Source organism: Gouania willdenowi, chromosome 15 (assembly GCF_900634775.1).
Source record: "Gouania willdenowi chromosome 15, fGouWil2.1, whole genome shotgun sequence".
Taxonomy (NCBI): domain Eukaryota; kingdom Metazoa; phylum Chordata; class Actinopteri; order Blenniiformes; family Gobiesocidae; genus Gouania; species Gouania willdenowi.
Window position 1 is genome coordinate 35,845,346 of NC_041058.1, and position 17,579 is coordinate 35,862,924.

Genomic DNA, 17,579 nt, shown 5'->3' on the forward strand with positions numbered 1-17,579 from the left:
TAAGCCCATGTAAAAAAGTACAAAGATATACAAATACTGTGCATTACTCAGCCACAGCATCATGTCTCCGTACTGGGTCAGGCCACAGGACTTCATCCACATCACAGGCCACATTTTGTCTGGCCAGGCAACGGGGGAAAAACCCCTGGCATGCTGTATCCAGGTTTGCCAGATTGACGTTTTTCAATCTAGAGGTCCAGTGGGGTTTTACGGATGGGCGGGACTTACCAGCTCTATAGTATGTCATACAGTAATTGCTGTCAACATTTACATACTGTACTATAATGTCAAAAAAAAAGGGTAATTACCTGTTCTCGTCTCTAAATCTTTGGATTATGGTGGACACAGTGAATCTACTGATGTTTGGTTGTATCCTTTGTCCAGCCTCCCTCATGCTCATACCATGGACAAGAACATGGTCAATCACAGAAGCTCTGATTTCATCAGATATTACTGTTCTTTGTCTTCACTGACCACCTCGCCCTCCTCTCACACCAACTCTTCCTCTCAGATTTCTATCCATTGTAGGGCCTCACAAACCACTGCTCTTCCCTTACATCATTAGCCACAAGTGTGATCAGTTTTGAGTTGTTGTGTTCAAGTGGTGACGCCTGTGCTTTAATTGTGTTTGACTTTTGTCACCTGTGCTCACCATTATGCAGCACGGGTGCATCACAATGAAAATGTGTTGGCAAGTTGTGTCTAAACAGGTGAAAAGTGTTTATGGTTTTGCCAAAAAAGTGATTGTTTCAATCAGTGGGTTCAGGAAACTGAGCATTTGGTTCAGACAATAGGGTTTAGTGTTTTAGCAAATGAGAAAAACTGTAAGAATCAGTTTAACTTTGTGGCACAGTGACGTAGATCCATGTGGGTGGAGCTTCTTCTTCTGGAGCTCTGAGTTACTGTAATGTGGCTACAGCACACATATAATATAATGTAATATAATATAATATAATATAATATAATATAATATAATATAATATAATATAATATAATATAATATAATATAATATAATGTAATATAATATAATATAATATAATATAATATAATATAATATAATATAATGTAATATAATATAATATAGTATAATATAATATAATATAATATGATGTGATATAATGTGATGTGATGTGATACAATACAATACAATACAATACAATACAATACAATACAATATAATATAATATAATATAATATCCATCCATTCCATCTGTATTTTGGAAGAATCACAGCTCTAATTCTTTTTCTCCACAATATGTTTCATCAGATGTAAATAAATGATTTTATTTTTGATTTATTAAGGATTTCCTGATCGAGTATTGATATTGATATCAGATTATATCATCCTGCATCTAAAACAGTCCATTCCAGACTCCGTTCCAGCATGCAGAGCACACATGATCACAACAACAGTGCGTGCTAAGGCGCTAACAGAGTAGCATAGAGTAAGGCTGATGTTTGCCGTGCAGCCCAGTGCCAAACCTGTCATCACAAGCTTTTTCTAACGTTCCACACAGAGAATAAGTCATATCGTATCAATATCAACCAACACTCCAGGCTGTAAAATCAGTATTGTTACAGAAGTGATGGAGTTGCATCGATACGAGCCTATTATTGCAGTTCTTCTCACATCAGTATTTATTACATTTACCCAACAGAAAACGCTTTTCTCAGAACAATCAGTGCAAACTGCAAAACCTTGTGGATAACCTGCAAAAGTGCGTTACTTGTTCATAATGGATCGTTTATTCTTTATCAAGTATTCGTGTCATCAACATCAGCTTTTATTTTGAAACTTCCAGTGAAATTGCATATTAGCTAAATATTTAGTTTCACCCCTGACATTTAGATTTAACATTTAGATTCAGATATAACATTTAGATTTAATATTTAGATTTAGATATGACATTTAACGTTTAAATTTACATTTACATTTAACATTTAACATTTAAATTTAGATTTAAAAATAACATTTATATTTAATATTTAACATTTAGATTTATCATAGACATTATATTTTTCAGAGGAAAAATAATATTGCAATTATTGCTGTAAATCTGGTCAAAATGAACATTTTTTAAATATTTTTTGTTGCTAAATGTTGCCAAAAGTTGCTGTTTATTTTACCATGCGCAATTTTACAATCAACACCCCATACATCAAAGCTTCAATGTCCTGTTGTTCATGAACAAGATAATAGGCGAAAATGATTAGTCATGTTTTAATATGTTAAGTGTTTAAAAGGAGACATATAAAGGATAAACAGAAGCGGTCCAAGAACAGAGCCCTGAGGAACCCCACATGACATAAAGTATATCATGAATAGCAATTTTACATTCATTTAATGTCATTTTAAGGAAAAAACCTACTTGTTTCAGCAAGCATTATTAATATTATTTTCTCCATATCGCACAGCACTATGACCAGGTAGGCTACGTGTTTAAAAAGTGTTTCTATTGAGCGTTCACCATACATTTAATACAGAAATGTCTGAAAAACCTTATCATGAAAGACTAAAAACGTATTAGTGATAATTGAGTATTTAAGTGCGCTTCCATTTTTCCTACAGTTCCCATCATTCCTAGCTACCTGTACAACCTGGATAAATCTGCTGACGTGTTGAACCAGAGCTCGCTGCCACAGCTCCACCCCTCAGGATCCTTCAACAGCATCGTTTCCCTTTACGACAACACTGTCCTCTCCTCGGGCTCCAACACATCATCATCATCATCATCATCATCTACGACCATGGTCCCTTTAGTCCCAGCTGGTACCCAGCAGCTAATCAACTCGTCTGACTGTCCCCCCCAAGCCAGCAGCAGACTGCTGAACGAGAACGTTAAAGTGGGAATGTTGTTTGCTTCCAAAGCCATCGTTCAGCTGCTCACCAACCCCTTCATTGGCCCTCTGACCAACAGGTAACATCACAGTGTTAGCGTACAGTGCTAACTACAGCTAACACTACAGTGTTAGCGTACGATGCTAACTACAGCTAACATTACAGTGTTAGTGTGCAATGCTAACTACAGGTAACATAACAATGTTACTGTACAATGCTAACTACAGGTAACGTCATAATGTTAGCATACAATGCTAACTACAGGTAACATAACAGTGTTAGCGTACAATGCTAACTACAAGTAACTTAATAGTGTTAGCGTACAATGCTAACGACAGGTAACAGTGTTTGATTAGGTTAGCAAACAATGCTAACTACAGGTAACAGTGTTTAATTAGGTTAGGGTACAATGCTAACTACAGGTAACAAAAAAAAAAAAAAAAGGTTAGGGTACAATGCGAACTACAGGTAACAGTGTTTGATTAGGTTGGGGTACAATGCTAACTACAGGTAACAGTGTTTAATTAGGTTAGGGTACAATGCTAACTACAGGTAACAGTGTTTAATTAGGTTAGGGTACAATGCGAACTACAGGTAACAGTGTTTAATTAGGTTGGGGTACAATGCTAACTACAGGTAACAGTGTTTAATTAGGTTGGGGTACAATGCTAACTACAGGTAACAGTGTTTAATTAGGTTAGGGTACAATGCTAACTACAGGTAACAGTGTTTAATTAGGTTAGGGTACAATGCGAACTACAGGTAACAGTGTTTAATTAGGTTGGGGTACAATGCTAACTACAGGTAACAGTGTTTAATTAGGTTGGGGTACAATGCTAACTACAGGTAACAGTGTTTAATTAGGTTAGGGTACAATGCGAACTACAGGTAACAGTGTTTAATTAGGTTAGGGTTCAATGCTAACTACAGGTAACAGTGTTTGATTAGGTTCGCGAACGATGCTAACTACAGGTAACAGTGTTTGAGTAGGTTAGCGTACAATGCTAACTACAGGTAGCAGTATTTAATTTGATTACTGTACAATGCTAACTACAGGTAACAGTGTTTGTTTAGGTTAGCTTATAATGCTTACTACAGGTAACATAGGCTGTGTCCGAAATGGTGCACTACACACTACTCACACTCAGTATGACATCATAATTAGTGTGTAGTGTATCCCAATTCGATAGTCTGCAAAAATTAAATGTGCTAGAAATACCCGGATGTACACTATGGCCGTGTTGTAAATGTCAACCTAAGGCACTACTTGCACTAACTCTGACATCATAACAAGTGTGTAGTGCGTCCCAATCTGATAGTGTTCAAAGACTATGTACGTGATAAATACTCGGATGTACACTTCTTTGGGACATTTCTGAAGTGTACATGGTGGGCACACTACGCGCACTCAAGTGCCCCATGATCACCCATCATAATGCAGTAATAACGCAGCCAATTTGACAAAGAGGAGCAGGTGAGAGGCGCTTAAGAAAGCAGAGGCTCCCATTTTTTTTTTAATTTCTTAGTAAATAGGGTTCTTGTTTTGAAGTTAACTGGAAGTATAGTCAGTTTTTATGGATCAAATGAGCACATGTTGATATTCTACTTGGTCACTTTCTCGCTTAAAATGTTTTCAGAACTTTCAAAGGTGGAGAATTAACAGAGATATTTTGCCTCTGCTTCCACTTTTTGTCATTGTACTTTCAAAATGCATCATGGGAAACGTGGAAGTGTACTTTGGTGGGAAGTACACCCTTTGTAGTGTGTAGTGTGTCATTTCAGACACAGCCAAAAACATCACTGCAGGAACGCATGGAGTTCCTCATTGGGCTGTGAATGGAGGAGAACTAGTCCAAACACAGCTGAGGTTAGTTTTCAGCTGAAACTGATTCAGGTGATCTGTGTTTGGCCTCATTAGACACAAAGGAGTGGATTTGCTAGTTTGGGTCAAAGATGAGTGGGTGGGGTTGGTAGAGAGAGAAGAGACAGGAGAGGAAGACCAAGAGCTGTGGTATCTGATGAAATCAGGTCCACAGTGATGGACCATGTGTTAAATCATGGACTCTCTCTTACAGAGGTGCTTTAAGGTGCAGCGTTCAACAGTTGCATTATGAGAATCTTCCAGCAAATTAACAGTTAAGACCAGTGGGCGTGCACTGTAGCTGTTCCCACTCAACGTTCTGGAAGCCAAAATACGGCGCTTCCATCTTGCAATTTTGGAACCAGAGTCTGTGCAGTAGGGTCCGATGGGAGGAACCCTGGTAACATGCCCCGCCCATTTAGCGTACTGCCCTGATGACTTACACAGCCCAGCCACGCCAAGAACAGAAGTATATTTTCCGCTGGAAATTCTACCAGCGTCTTAGGACAGTTTCCTGCAGAACAACTCATTTTAACGAAAAAGACGAAAAAACTGAACGGAAAACTTTAATGGCGTCTCAGCTTTCCTTCACAATGTAACCGCTATTCACAAAGAGAGCTACGCAAGACCCACAGCTGTCAATCATTGTCATATATGACGTAAAATCCCGTTTTTCAACTCCAGTTAACTTATTTAAAACAAAGTTCACAGAAAAATGAGCACTTGAACACAACATAGGTGATAATAACTAATGATCACAGCAGTGATGAGTATTTTAACTTTAGTAGGAAATAAGGGTTATTAATAATTAGTTATATGAATGAAAATATTATTATGATTATTAATATTACTTAAACTTTTGCCGGGGTGTCGCCTCTTAAAAAGAGGAAATATGTCTAAGTTTTTTTTTTAGACTAACCCAATATTGAACCAGGGAAGTAGATTCATATACAGCACATCTAGACCTTAATACACAGCTTTAATGAATCAGAGGAATCAAAGATTATGTTTAACCTTTTGTTCAAAATTCAACAATTAACAGTCAAAATATCAATTGAAATGGAATAATTAAATCATGATAAAATGCATTTCTAGGCTAATAAAAGTGAGGATTATATGTAATAAAGTGAAATCACTAATCTAGGGGAATGCTCGTCTACTAAATATTGAATAAAAATGCAGGATACATATTTGAATAATAAGATCATAAAATCAAAGAATAAAATCATAAAGAGAGCCCATAAAACAAAGAGGGGAAGACAGACAGGGAGGACGAACAGACATGAATGAGATAAACTATGTTTGGAACATGTTGTGAATGTATGTAAGTGTGAAGTTATGGAAGTATGTATGTGAACTATTGTGTTTGCTGATCAGAGTTCGTTCAGGTACCTTGAAGATGATGTCTGGTAGAACTAGCGGGTGCTGTGTTGAAGAAATGCAGTGGGACGTGCCACCGTTGAGTTGAACAGAGTGTAGCCCCTTCAGCCTGTCCAGGCAGTTCTGGCCTTCGCAGCTGGGTTAGAGAACGGCTCGTGGCTTACCACAGTAGGTCGCAGGCCGGGCTTCTTTCGACTGTTATGCACGTCACTAGATGCTGGATTCGTCCGAACCAAGCAGCTGTTGTTTCCAAAAATCTAACTGTTTCAACTAAAAATAAAATAAAATAAATAAATAGATGGGGAAGGGAAACGCGTTGAGCATGAAACGGCCAACGCCCCAAAATTAAAGTTTCTTTCTTTTAAAAGATGATTTTTGAGGCTCACCTCCCAAGAATGGGCTTTGTTGATTGGTTTAAAGTTGCCAGCTTCTCAGCTGGCTGCCTGTGGGTGTGTCTTGGGTGTGTGTTTATGTGAGACAAAGATTTATACATAAACCATAATAATGAGTTCAGCATATTCAAATAATCTTTTCAACAATATCATGTATTATGAGAGTTTGATACCAAACATAACTGGAAAGTAGCCTAGTATTACTTCAGGAACCGGTTAGTGAATTTTACTTGTAATTAATTATAAACATAAATGTGAAAAATCATGTTATGTTTTCTCCTTACTATATGGTAAACAGTAGATACCTTAAAGTAACTTTTGTGATGTTTTCTGGTATTTCTGTTGGTATAGAATCACCTGAAAAGAGTGGCATAGGACAGACAATATTTGCAATTTAAATTTCTGCAGGAACCATTCCAATAATGTTTTCTTTTGTGACTTTTCAAACATAGCACAGTTTCTTTGTTCTCATTTGTTTTGGAAAATTACTAGTATTTCTGCATCTAGAGGAGGCCTGGGATGTATCTTTGTGTGACAATTCACCACAGGTGGTCAGGGATGAAAGGGACACGTTCTATGATCTTACAGCATCCTGAACGTATCTGTTTGTGAAAGGGGGCGAAGACGGTGTTTTTCGCCCTGTGTGGAGTCGTAAAAATGGTTTGTACTGAAAAGTTCAAAGTGTTAGAGCCAGTCTCCGTGGCTCCATTATTGGTTCAAAGGAAGCATAGTGGGGTTAGCTATGCACCTCAAAGTTGCTGGAGCAGTTATTCTGTAAATAGTTTGTGATAAAGAAACAGGCCCCTTGGTTAATCCTGTTAGAAAGAGGGTCTTTAGGCTAAAGTTCAGCTTGGAGTGGTTTGGTTCCCTACACTTTGCAGTTTGACCCACATCCCATCTGTTATCATTGAGGAGGCGGGATTTATGACCAATACGGCAGCCAGTCAGCTGGGTGAGTTCTAAATATAAATGCTTCACTCCACCGGGGAGCTTGTCCTGTTCATTCTTTTTACAGTTTATGGTTAAGACATGCATCCTACAATTACTGTATTGAGCCAGAGTTCACAAAATAAAGTAATCTATGGCTTTACATTAGCTGGAGGTTTGGGTAATATATTGATTACATATTGATTACAAAAACACCTCAACAGAGAAGACATAAGATGTGAGGAGGATAAAAACATGTGACCAAATGCAGACAACAGGATGTGAATGTTACAGTATGTTGTTGTTTTTAAATTGTATTCTGCCCCTGGAATTATGATATTCTGCATTTTTCAGTTTACAGTAATGTTTATATTTTTTGTAAGGTCTAGGAGTATCTGTAGTTCTTTATTACTGTAAATTGCTGCCAACCTGATTCAGTCTTGTTGTAATATATCACAGCATATGCGATAATTTAGAACCTTCAAAGTGCAAATATTTTATTTTATGATAAAATACTGATTTACCTGACAAAAATCATTCAAATTTAAAGATTAGATGTATTTGATGTAATGTTTTTTTGTTGTTAGTATTGTGTAGTTCATTGTGTGTTTCCACAGTGACACTATGTGTTAGTGTTAAATGAGCTTCTGGTGAGACGTGTATTAAGTATTTAGTTGAAGATTAGATCATGATGGACATGCTGACTGTGTTAGAGTTTAGATCATGTGACTCAGTTTGGACCAATGATTGTTAGCAATAGAAAAAAACTGTGAACCAATCAGAGTCTGACTTCAGGTGAACTGATCACGTCTCAGTAAATGAAGCAGAGCAGAGTTCCTGCGTGTGTTGTTTAGCATGCAAGCGTTTAGCATGGCTAGCTGCACACTGAGGGTGTGTGTTGATCATTTCCTCTTTCTCTTTGATGTCAGAGCAGCTCTGTACACACACGAACAGAGAGGAAAACAAAGGAAACAATCAGCTTTGATCAGGTTCCACTGCTCTACACGGAGCGTTCTGATTGGCTGGAGATGTTTGACATGTTACCGTCACAACTCACAAAGAACAAAGCAGCTGATTGGACCGTGTGTGTGTGTGTGTGTGTGTGTGTGTGTGTGTGTGTGTGAGTCCTTTTGTTCTGTTGGCTAACAATAAGGAAGTTATGTCCTGGGCCATGTTGTAAATGTCATACTAACGTCCTACTCTTGCTAACGTACTACTCATGCTAACGTACTACTCATGCTAACATTCTACTCGTGCTAACATTCTACTCATGCTAACGTACTACTCATGCTAATGTACTACTCATGCTAACGTTCTACTCATGCTAACGTACTACTCATGCTAACGTACTACTCATGCTAACGTACTACTCATACTAACGTACTACTCATGCTAACGTACTACTCATACTAACGTACTACTCATGCTAACGTACTACTCATACTAACGTACTACTCATGCTAACGTACTACTCATGCTAACGTACTACTCATACTAACGTACTACTCACACTAACGTACTACTCATGCTAATGTACTATTCATATTAACGTACTACTCATACTAACGTACTACTCATACTAACGTACTACTCATACTAACGTACTACTCATGCTAACGTACTGCTCATGCTAGCGTACTACTCATGCTAACATACTACTCATACTAACGTACTACTCATGATAACGTGCTACTCATACTAACTTACTACTCATACTAACGTACTACTCATGCTAATGTACTATTCATATTAACGTACTACTCATACTAACGTACTACTCATGCTAACGTACTACTCATGCTAACATACTACTCATGCTAACGTACTACTCATGCTAATGTACTACTCATACTAACGTACTACTCATGCTAACATACTACTCATGCTAACGTACTACTCATACTAACGTACTACTCATGCTAACGTACTACTCATGCTAACGTACTACTCATGCTCACGTACTAGTCATACTTACGTACTACTCATACTAACGTACTACTCATCCTAACGTACTACTCATGCTAACGTACTACTCATACTCACGTACTATTCATACTAACATACTGCTCATACTAACGTACTACTCATGCTAACATACCACTCATACTAATGTACTACTCATACTCACGTATGACAGTCCGTCATTGTAAAAAGGGAGCTGAGCCAAAAAGCGAAGCTCTCTATTTACAGGTCGGTCTACGTTCCAACCCTCACCTACGGTCATGAACTTTGGGTCATGACCGAAAGAACAAGATCACGGGTACAAGCGGCCGAAATGAGTTTCCTCCGTAGGGTGGCTGGGCTCTCACTTAGAGATAGGGTGAGAAGCTCAGTCATTCGGGAGGGGCTCAAAGTAGAGTCGCTGCTCCTCCGCATCGAGAAGAGCCAGATGAGGTGGCTCGGGCACCTAATTAGGATGCCCCCTGAACGCCTCCCTAGTGAGGCGTTCAGGGCACGTCAGGGTACGTCAGGGCATGTCGCTCCGGAAGGAGGCCCCGGGGAAGACCCAGGACACGCTGGAGAGACTATGTCTCTCGGCTGGCCTGGGAACGTCTCGGGGTCCCCCCGGAAGAGCTGGAGGAAGTAGCCGGGGAGAGGGAAGTCTGGGCCTCCCTACTGAGGATGCTGCCCCCGCGACCCAGAAACGGCTAAGCGGGAGAAGATGGATGGATGGATGGATGGATACTCACGTACTACTCATACTAACGTACTACTCATACGCATGTACAATTCATACTAACGTACTACTCATACTAAGTGTGACGTCTAAATGAGTATGTAGTGCTAGTCACTGTATAGTATATAGTAGACAGTATATATTATAGTATATAGTAGACAGTATATACTATAGTATATAGTAAACAGTATATACTATAGTATACAGTAGACAGTATATACTATAGTATATAGTAGACAGTATATACTATAGTATATAGTAGACAGTATATACTATAGTATCAGTGACGTGCCATGACCACTAGGGTTGGGTAGGCACGTTGCAAATCGAGACCACCAATGACAATTTCATATGTTTCTGCTGGCAAGTGTTAATTCAATTCAAATCAACTTTATTTGTATAAAGCAATTTCCAACAGTCATCTCAATGCGCTTATCAAAATATAAAATTCATAATAAGAAAAAAAAAACCCCATAAGATCCACATGAACAAGCATTTATCCATCTAACAAAATCAACATCATAAACACCATTAAAGAAACATAAACAATTATTTAATATAGCCTCCATACTCTCCCAACAAGATTAATCTCATGACATGGCAGCACATCTGTTGTTTGTGTTGGAAACACAGAAACACAAAAAAAATGGTTAGGGTTAGGGACCTGCGCCTCCAGGCATTTTCCTTTCGGGTGCACTACAAAAAAAGTTGCTGTAATATCGTACGTGACGCCTTGTCACATGCTCCCCAAGGTTCTGAAGGGCAAGTCCTCTTAGCCGTTCCCAAAACCTACTGGGCTGACCTACCAAGATCTCTCCAAGGCCGTATTCATTGTCATCTCCAGCAGGGTGTGTGGTACAGGGGGGTACCATCCAAACATGGGGGTTACAACTACCAGCTAGTAGTGCCATGTAGTCCTATGACAGTCCCTTCAGGACACCTTGGTTGGATGAAAACTCTGTTGAAGGTTCTTCAGGTGGCTTGGTGGCCCACAGTCCGAAGGGATGTCTGGAATTACGTCCCTATCTGCAGTACGTGCCAGCAGTACAAAAGTCCCAATGAGAAACCAGCTGGACTCCTCCAATCATTGGAGGTGAAAGTCCCAGGAGAAATGATCGGGGGGGACTTCATGGGACCATTTCCCCTCAGCAAAGATCAAAACTCCATACTGATGGTAGCGGTGGACTACTACAGTAGATGGGTTGAAGCGTTCACCATGAAAGATGCAAAGACACCCAAGGTCTGCAAGATCCTCAAGAATGAGATTTTCACACGCTGGGGAATTCCCAAGTTCATGGTGTCTGATCGGGGACCCCAGTTTGCGAGTCAGTTGATGGCCCAAGTGTGTGAAACATGGGGCGTGACACAAAAACTTACAACAGCATACCACCCCCAAACCAACATGACGGAAAGATTCAATCGCACCTTGAAAACCATGATGGCGTCCTATGTTGGAAACCATCACCAGGACTGGGACAAGTGGCTACCTGAGCTCTGTTTGGCCCTCAACACCGCTGTGCATGAAACCACGGGTGCCACGCCTGCCATGCTGACCATGGGAAGAGAGCTGAAGGGGCCACTCGAGAGACTAGTGCACAGAGCTCCAGCGCCATGCACATCCGCATATCTCACCTTTCAGACACACACACAGTTGCGGGAGGAGGTCGAAAAACATGTGGGCGTGTCCAAAACTAGACAAGCCAAATACTACAATGCACGATGCAGGGAGGTACACTTTTCCGTTGGTAGTCTGGTCTGGGTTAGGTCGCACCCGCTGTACAAAGCTTCCATTAAGTTCATTGCTAAACTTGTGCCTCGTTGGAAAGGGCCTGCTAGAGTAGAGAAAAAATTATGCCCTGTGAACTACCAAGTTCACTGGATGACAGATCAGGGGAAGGTGGACACTATTAATGTAGTTGACAAGAAGCCCTTCGTCGGTCCTGATAAGCCGCTGGCTGGGGGGGGGAATGTAAGGACCGCATAGGTCCCCCAGCAGGGGTGAGCCAGCCCCTTTAAAATGTCATTTATTGTGCAGAACCTGGTCACAGAGGATATAAAATCATTTAATTATGGTCTTTTTTTTCTTAGTACTGGTGTATTATTGGAACTGTATGAAAGCAGTTGTGAATTGGAGATGTTACCGCTATATGAGGGGAACAGGTTGTGTGCGCAGAGGCACAGTGTTGTGCCGTCACACGCCGACTTGATACTGCCCAGAACTGCGATACCGTGGAGCTAACCTCTTTGTGGATTGTACCCTTTGTGTTTCCTCGATCGTCCATTGACGGATGGAATAACGCTTCACAGAGCTGCTGGGATCATCTGGTCCAACTTCGGATGCACGGGAGGGCAGCCGTTTGGTGTTTGACCGAGCCTGCGGTGGGAACAAGGCTTTGGGGTTTGGACTTCAGGTTGCATGGACTTTTTATGTACAGCCAAACAATGGTTTTCCTCGCGCCATAGGGCGTAGTTTTGTTTTTGTTTGTTTGTACATGGGTTTACGCTTGAGCGTTTGGGTGGGATATTCTTTAAACTGCCTGAAATACAAGGATAATACCTAAAGTGTCTTGAGATACCATTGGTTATGATTTGGCGCTATACAAATAAAAGATTGATTGATTGATTGATAAAGCCAAAGCTATTTTTATGTGTTGGTGTGTGTGTTGGCATTCATTCCTGCTGGTAGACAGATCCATCCGTTACCTAAAAGTGCGTTGTAGCTTTATCGCCTTAGAAGAGACAGGTGAATCGTTACAACCTGACTGCGCATGCGCAAACACGTCAAAACACGCAATGGCAACAGAGGCAGAGCAGCAACGTGCCTTTGGGAGGGGGCGTGGCCTCCCTCTGCCTTACAGCGGAGTGAGACTGTGTAGCTGTTCCAGGAAATAGCACTGTTTAGTCATTTGGGCTGTGAAAGGCACAAAATGCGGACACTTTCAAACTTATAGGTACTGTAGGCTATTGGAAATGGAAAATAAATAATTTATAATTATATTATAATTACAACAAATAATCAAAATATCAATTCACCCTTGTGTAGGCACTGCCTACCTTGCCGACCCTGACGGCACTTCACTGTATAGTATATAGTAGACAGTATATACTATAGTATACAGTAGACAGTATATACTATAGTACACAGTAGACAGTATACACTACAGTATACAGTAGACAGTATACACTATAGTATACAGTAGACAGTATATATACTATAGTATACAGTAGACAGTATACACTATAGTATACAGTAGACAGTATATACTATAGTATACAGTTGACAGTATATATACTATAGTATACAGTAGACAGTATATACTATAGTATACAGTAGACAGTATATATACTATAGTATACAGTAGACAGTATATACTATAGTATACAGTAGACAGTATATATACTATAGTAGACAGTATATATACTATAGTATACAGTAGACAGTATATACTATAGTATACAGTTGACAGTATATATACTATAGTATACAGTAGACAGTATATATACTATAGTATACAGTAGACAGTATATACTATAGTATACAGTAGACAGTATATACTATAGTATACAGTAGACAGTATATATACTATAGTATACAGTAGACAGTATATATACTATAGTATACAGTAGACAGTATATATACTATAGTATACAGTAGACAGTATATACTATAGTATACAGTAGACAGTATATATACTATAGTATAGAGTAGACAGTATATACTATAGTATACAGTAGACAGTATATATACTATAGTATAGAGTAGACAGTATATACTATAGTATACAGTAGACAGTATACATACTATAGTATAGAGTAGACAGTATATACTATAGTATACAGTAGACAGTATATATACTATAGTATACAGTAGACAGTATATACTATAGTATACAGTAGACAGTATACACTATAGTATACAGTAGACAGTATATACTATAGTACACAGTAGACAGTATACACTACAGTATACAGTAGACAGTATATACTATAGTACACAGTAGACAGTATATACTATAGTACACAGTAGACAGTATACACTACAGTATACAGTAGTCAGTATATACTATAGTACACAGTAGACAGTATACACTACAGTATACAGTAGACAGTATATACTATAGTACACAGTAGACAGTATACACTACAGTATACAGTAGACAGTATATACTATAGTACACAGTAGACAGTATACACTACAGTATACAGTAGACAGTATATACTATAGTACACAGTAGACAGTATACACTACAGTATACAGTAGACAGTATATACTATAGTACACAGTAGACAGTATACACTACAGTATACAGTAGACAGTATATACTATAGTACACAGTAGACAGTATACACTACAGTATACAGTAGACAGTATATACTATAGTACACAGTAGACAGTATACACTACAGTATACAGTAGTCAGTATATACTATAGTACACAGTAGACAGTATACACTACAGTATACAGTAGTCAGTATATACTATAGTACACAGTAGACAGTATACACTACAGTATACAGTAGACAGTATATACTATAGTATACAGTAGACAGTATACATACTATAGTATAGAGTAGACAGTATATACTATAGTATACAGTAGACAGTATATATACTGTAGTATACAGTAGACAGTATATACTATAGTACACAGTAGACAGTATACACTACAGTATACAGTAGACAGTATATACTATAGTACACAGTAGACAGTATACACTACAGTATACAGTAGTCAGTATATACTATAGTACACAGTAGACAGTATATATTACAGTATACAGTAGACAGTATATACTATAGTACACAGTAGACAGTATATACTACAGTATACAGTAGTCAGTATATACTATAGTACACAGTAGACAGTATATACTACAGTATACAGTAGTCAGTATATACTATAGTACACAGTAGACAGTATATACTACAGTAGTCAGTATATACTATAGTACACAGTAGACAGTATATATTACAGTAGACAGTAGACAATATATACTATAGTACACAGTAGACAGTATATATTACAGTAGACAGTATATACTATAGTATACAGTAGACAATATATACTATAGTACACAGTAGACAGTATATATTACAGTAGACAGTATATACTATAGTATACAGTAGACAGTATATATACTATAGTATACAGTAGACAGTATATACTATAGTACACAGTAGACAGTTTATACTATAGTATAGAGTAGACAGTATATACTATAGTATAGAGTAGACAGTATATACTATAGTATAGAGTAGACAGTATATACTATAGTATAGAGTAGACAGTATACACTATAGTACACAGTAGACAGTATATATACTATAGTATACAGTAGACAGTATATACTATAGTATATAGTAGACAGTATATAAACTACAGTATACAGTAGACAGTATATACTATAGTATACAGTAGACAGTATACACTATAGTATATAGTAGACAGTATATATACTACAGTATACAGTAGACAGTATACACTATAGTATATAGTAGACAGTATATAAACTACAGTATACAGTAGACAGTATATACTATAGTATACAGTAGACAGTATACACTATAGTATATAGTAGACAGTATATACTATAGTATACAGTAGACAGTATATACTATAGTATATGCTCAATGAGTGTGTAGTGGATGTTACGACATTTACTACACATTGTGTGTCACCTTTGTTCTGACAGCTGTAGATACATTAGCTTAGAAACTCTTTGTTCATGATGTTTCACAGCTTTTATCATTTTAATTTCAGATAGTATGGTGGCTGAGAAGTACAAAACACATTTACAAATTACTGCAACACTTTTACAAAAGGTCAAAACTAATTAACAAATATGGAAACACTGATTATGTATATTTTTTTCAAAATTGTAAATGTGTTGCGGTATTTGTAAATGTGTTTTGCACTTTTCAGCCACTGTAAGATAGTTCCCAAATAATATTTGGCAAAGTCCTCAACAAACTGGATTAAATTCTGCTGCAGTTTGTTAGTGGACTAACTAATTTTATGAGATTAAATGTGTAATATTATGAGAATAAACTTGTAATTTTATGAGATTAAAATGGTTATATTAAGAGAAGAAATTCAAAATATTACTAAATAAACTTGTCATAGTATGAGGATAAACTTGTAATATTATGATAATAAAGTCATAATATTAAGAGAATAAAGTTATAATATCATGAGATTTCACTTTTAATCTACATTAATGAAAAATCCTGCAATTTTTCTCCAATTATTATACAAAATGTCATCAATTTCATTGATAATTTGTCACAAAATCCAGTAATCCAGAATATTGTGAGAACAAACTTGTAATATTATGAAAACACATTTTTAAATATTACAAAAATAGACTCAATACCTAATAGTACGAGATAGAATAAACATGTACCATTATGAGAATATAATTGTAATATTATGAGAATATATAATATTATGTTATTATGTAACAGCTGTTTTCTCTTCTCTCTACACTGTAAGAAATTGCTTTTAATTTCCGGCCAATATCCAACAGCACAATACTGTATTAATGTAATACAGTTTTGTACTGTAGTTTGCAATGCATTGTGGGTTGTTCAACATAAAATAAAAGCACACAGGCCTTCAACAGTGTATGTTAATGTGATAAATTACAGTAAACTAAAGTTCTCCTCCCAGAACATTGGAGACGCGTGTTGATGCACATGAAGAAGAAATCCTGCTTCCTCTGCATCTATGGATTATTCATCTACAAATAACAGGTAATTAAAAACGAACGTATCTTTGTTTCGTTTCCAGTAAAATACAACAGAAGTTGTTTGAAATCAAACAGTTGCTCAGAAAGTTGCCGAGTGAATGAGTGTGTTCTCTTACAGTATGTATTTATTATTAGCATTTTATTTTGCTGTGCATGTTAATGCTACACAGTCACGTTAGCACAACTAGGCAAGGCCTGCATGACAGAGATGAAGAACGTACTGTATGTACATTAGCAGAGTGAATTTAGGGATTTTTACCAGCAAACTACAGTTGGTGGATGATGAAACAGTGAAATGATGAAACAGAGATGCTGTGATTTTAATTTCTAGTTTGAAGGAAATGTGTTCAACATTGAGCTAAGCCAAGTAAGCTAACGTTAATCCTTGTTCATGAGATAATATTATTTTTAATGATTAGACTGCAGGATTTGTTTCATAATATGAATGTCTTTGTTCTTTACAGGTGTCTACCTGTGTAGCTGACATTAGGGCAACCCTCGCTCCTCCTTCTGATACTGCTTGGTATGCATTTCATTTTCATTGTTTCATATAATAGACTGGTCATTGTTCTGAGACTTTATAGAAGACTTTATGAAGTAAATAATGTTGCTATTACTTGATGTTTCAGGTGGAACAGGGCTAGTCACTATGCTGGATGGTCGTATAATATCTAAAGACATCACACCATCCTTTATGTACTCATTCAGAGGTAAGACTCATTCATTCCATTGTCATCATTATAGATTTTTTA

General features: G+C 37.6%; 1 protein-coding gene across 2 annotated transcripts in view; it reads left to right on the plus strand.

Moving 5' to 3' along the window:
• The window catches only part of slc18a2 (solute carrier family 18 member 2), a 51,087-nt gene that overhangs the window by 10,765 nt on the left and 22,743 nt on the right, over positions 1-17,579 (plus strand). For both annotated transcript variants that reach the window (XM_028469267.1, XM_028469266.1), the window contains exon 3: positions 2,571-2,919. In XM_028469267.1, coding sequence (XP_028325068.1) covers positions 2,571-2,919 — 349 coding nt within the window. The remainder of the gene's footprint in view (positions 1-2,570; positions 2,920-17,579) is intronic.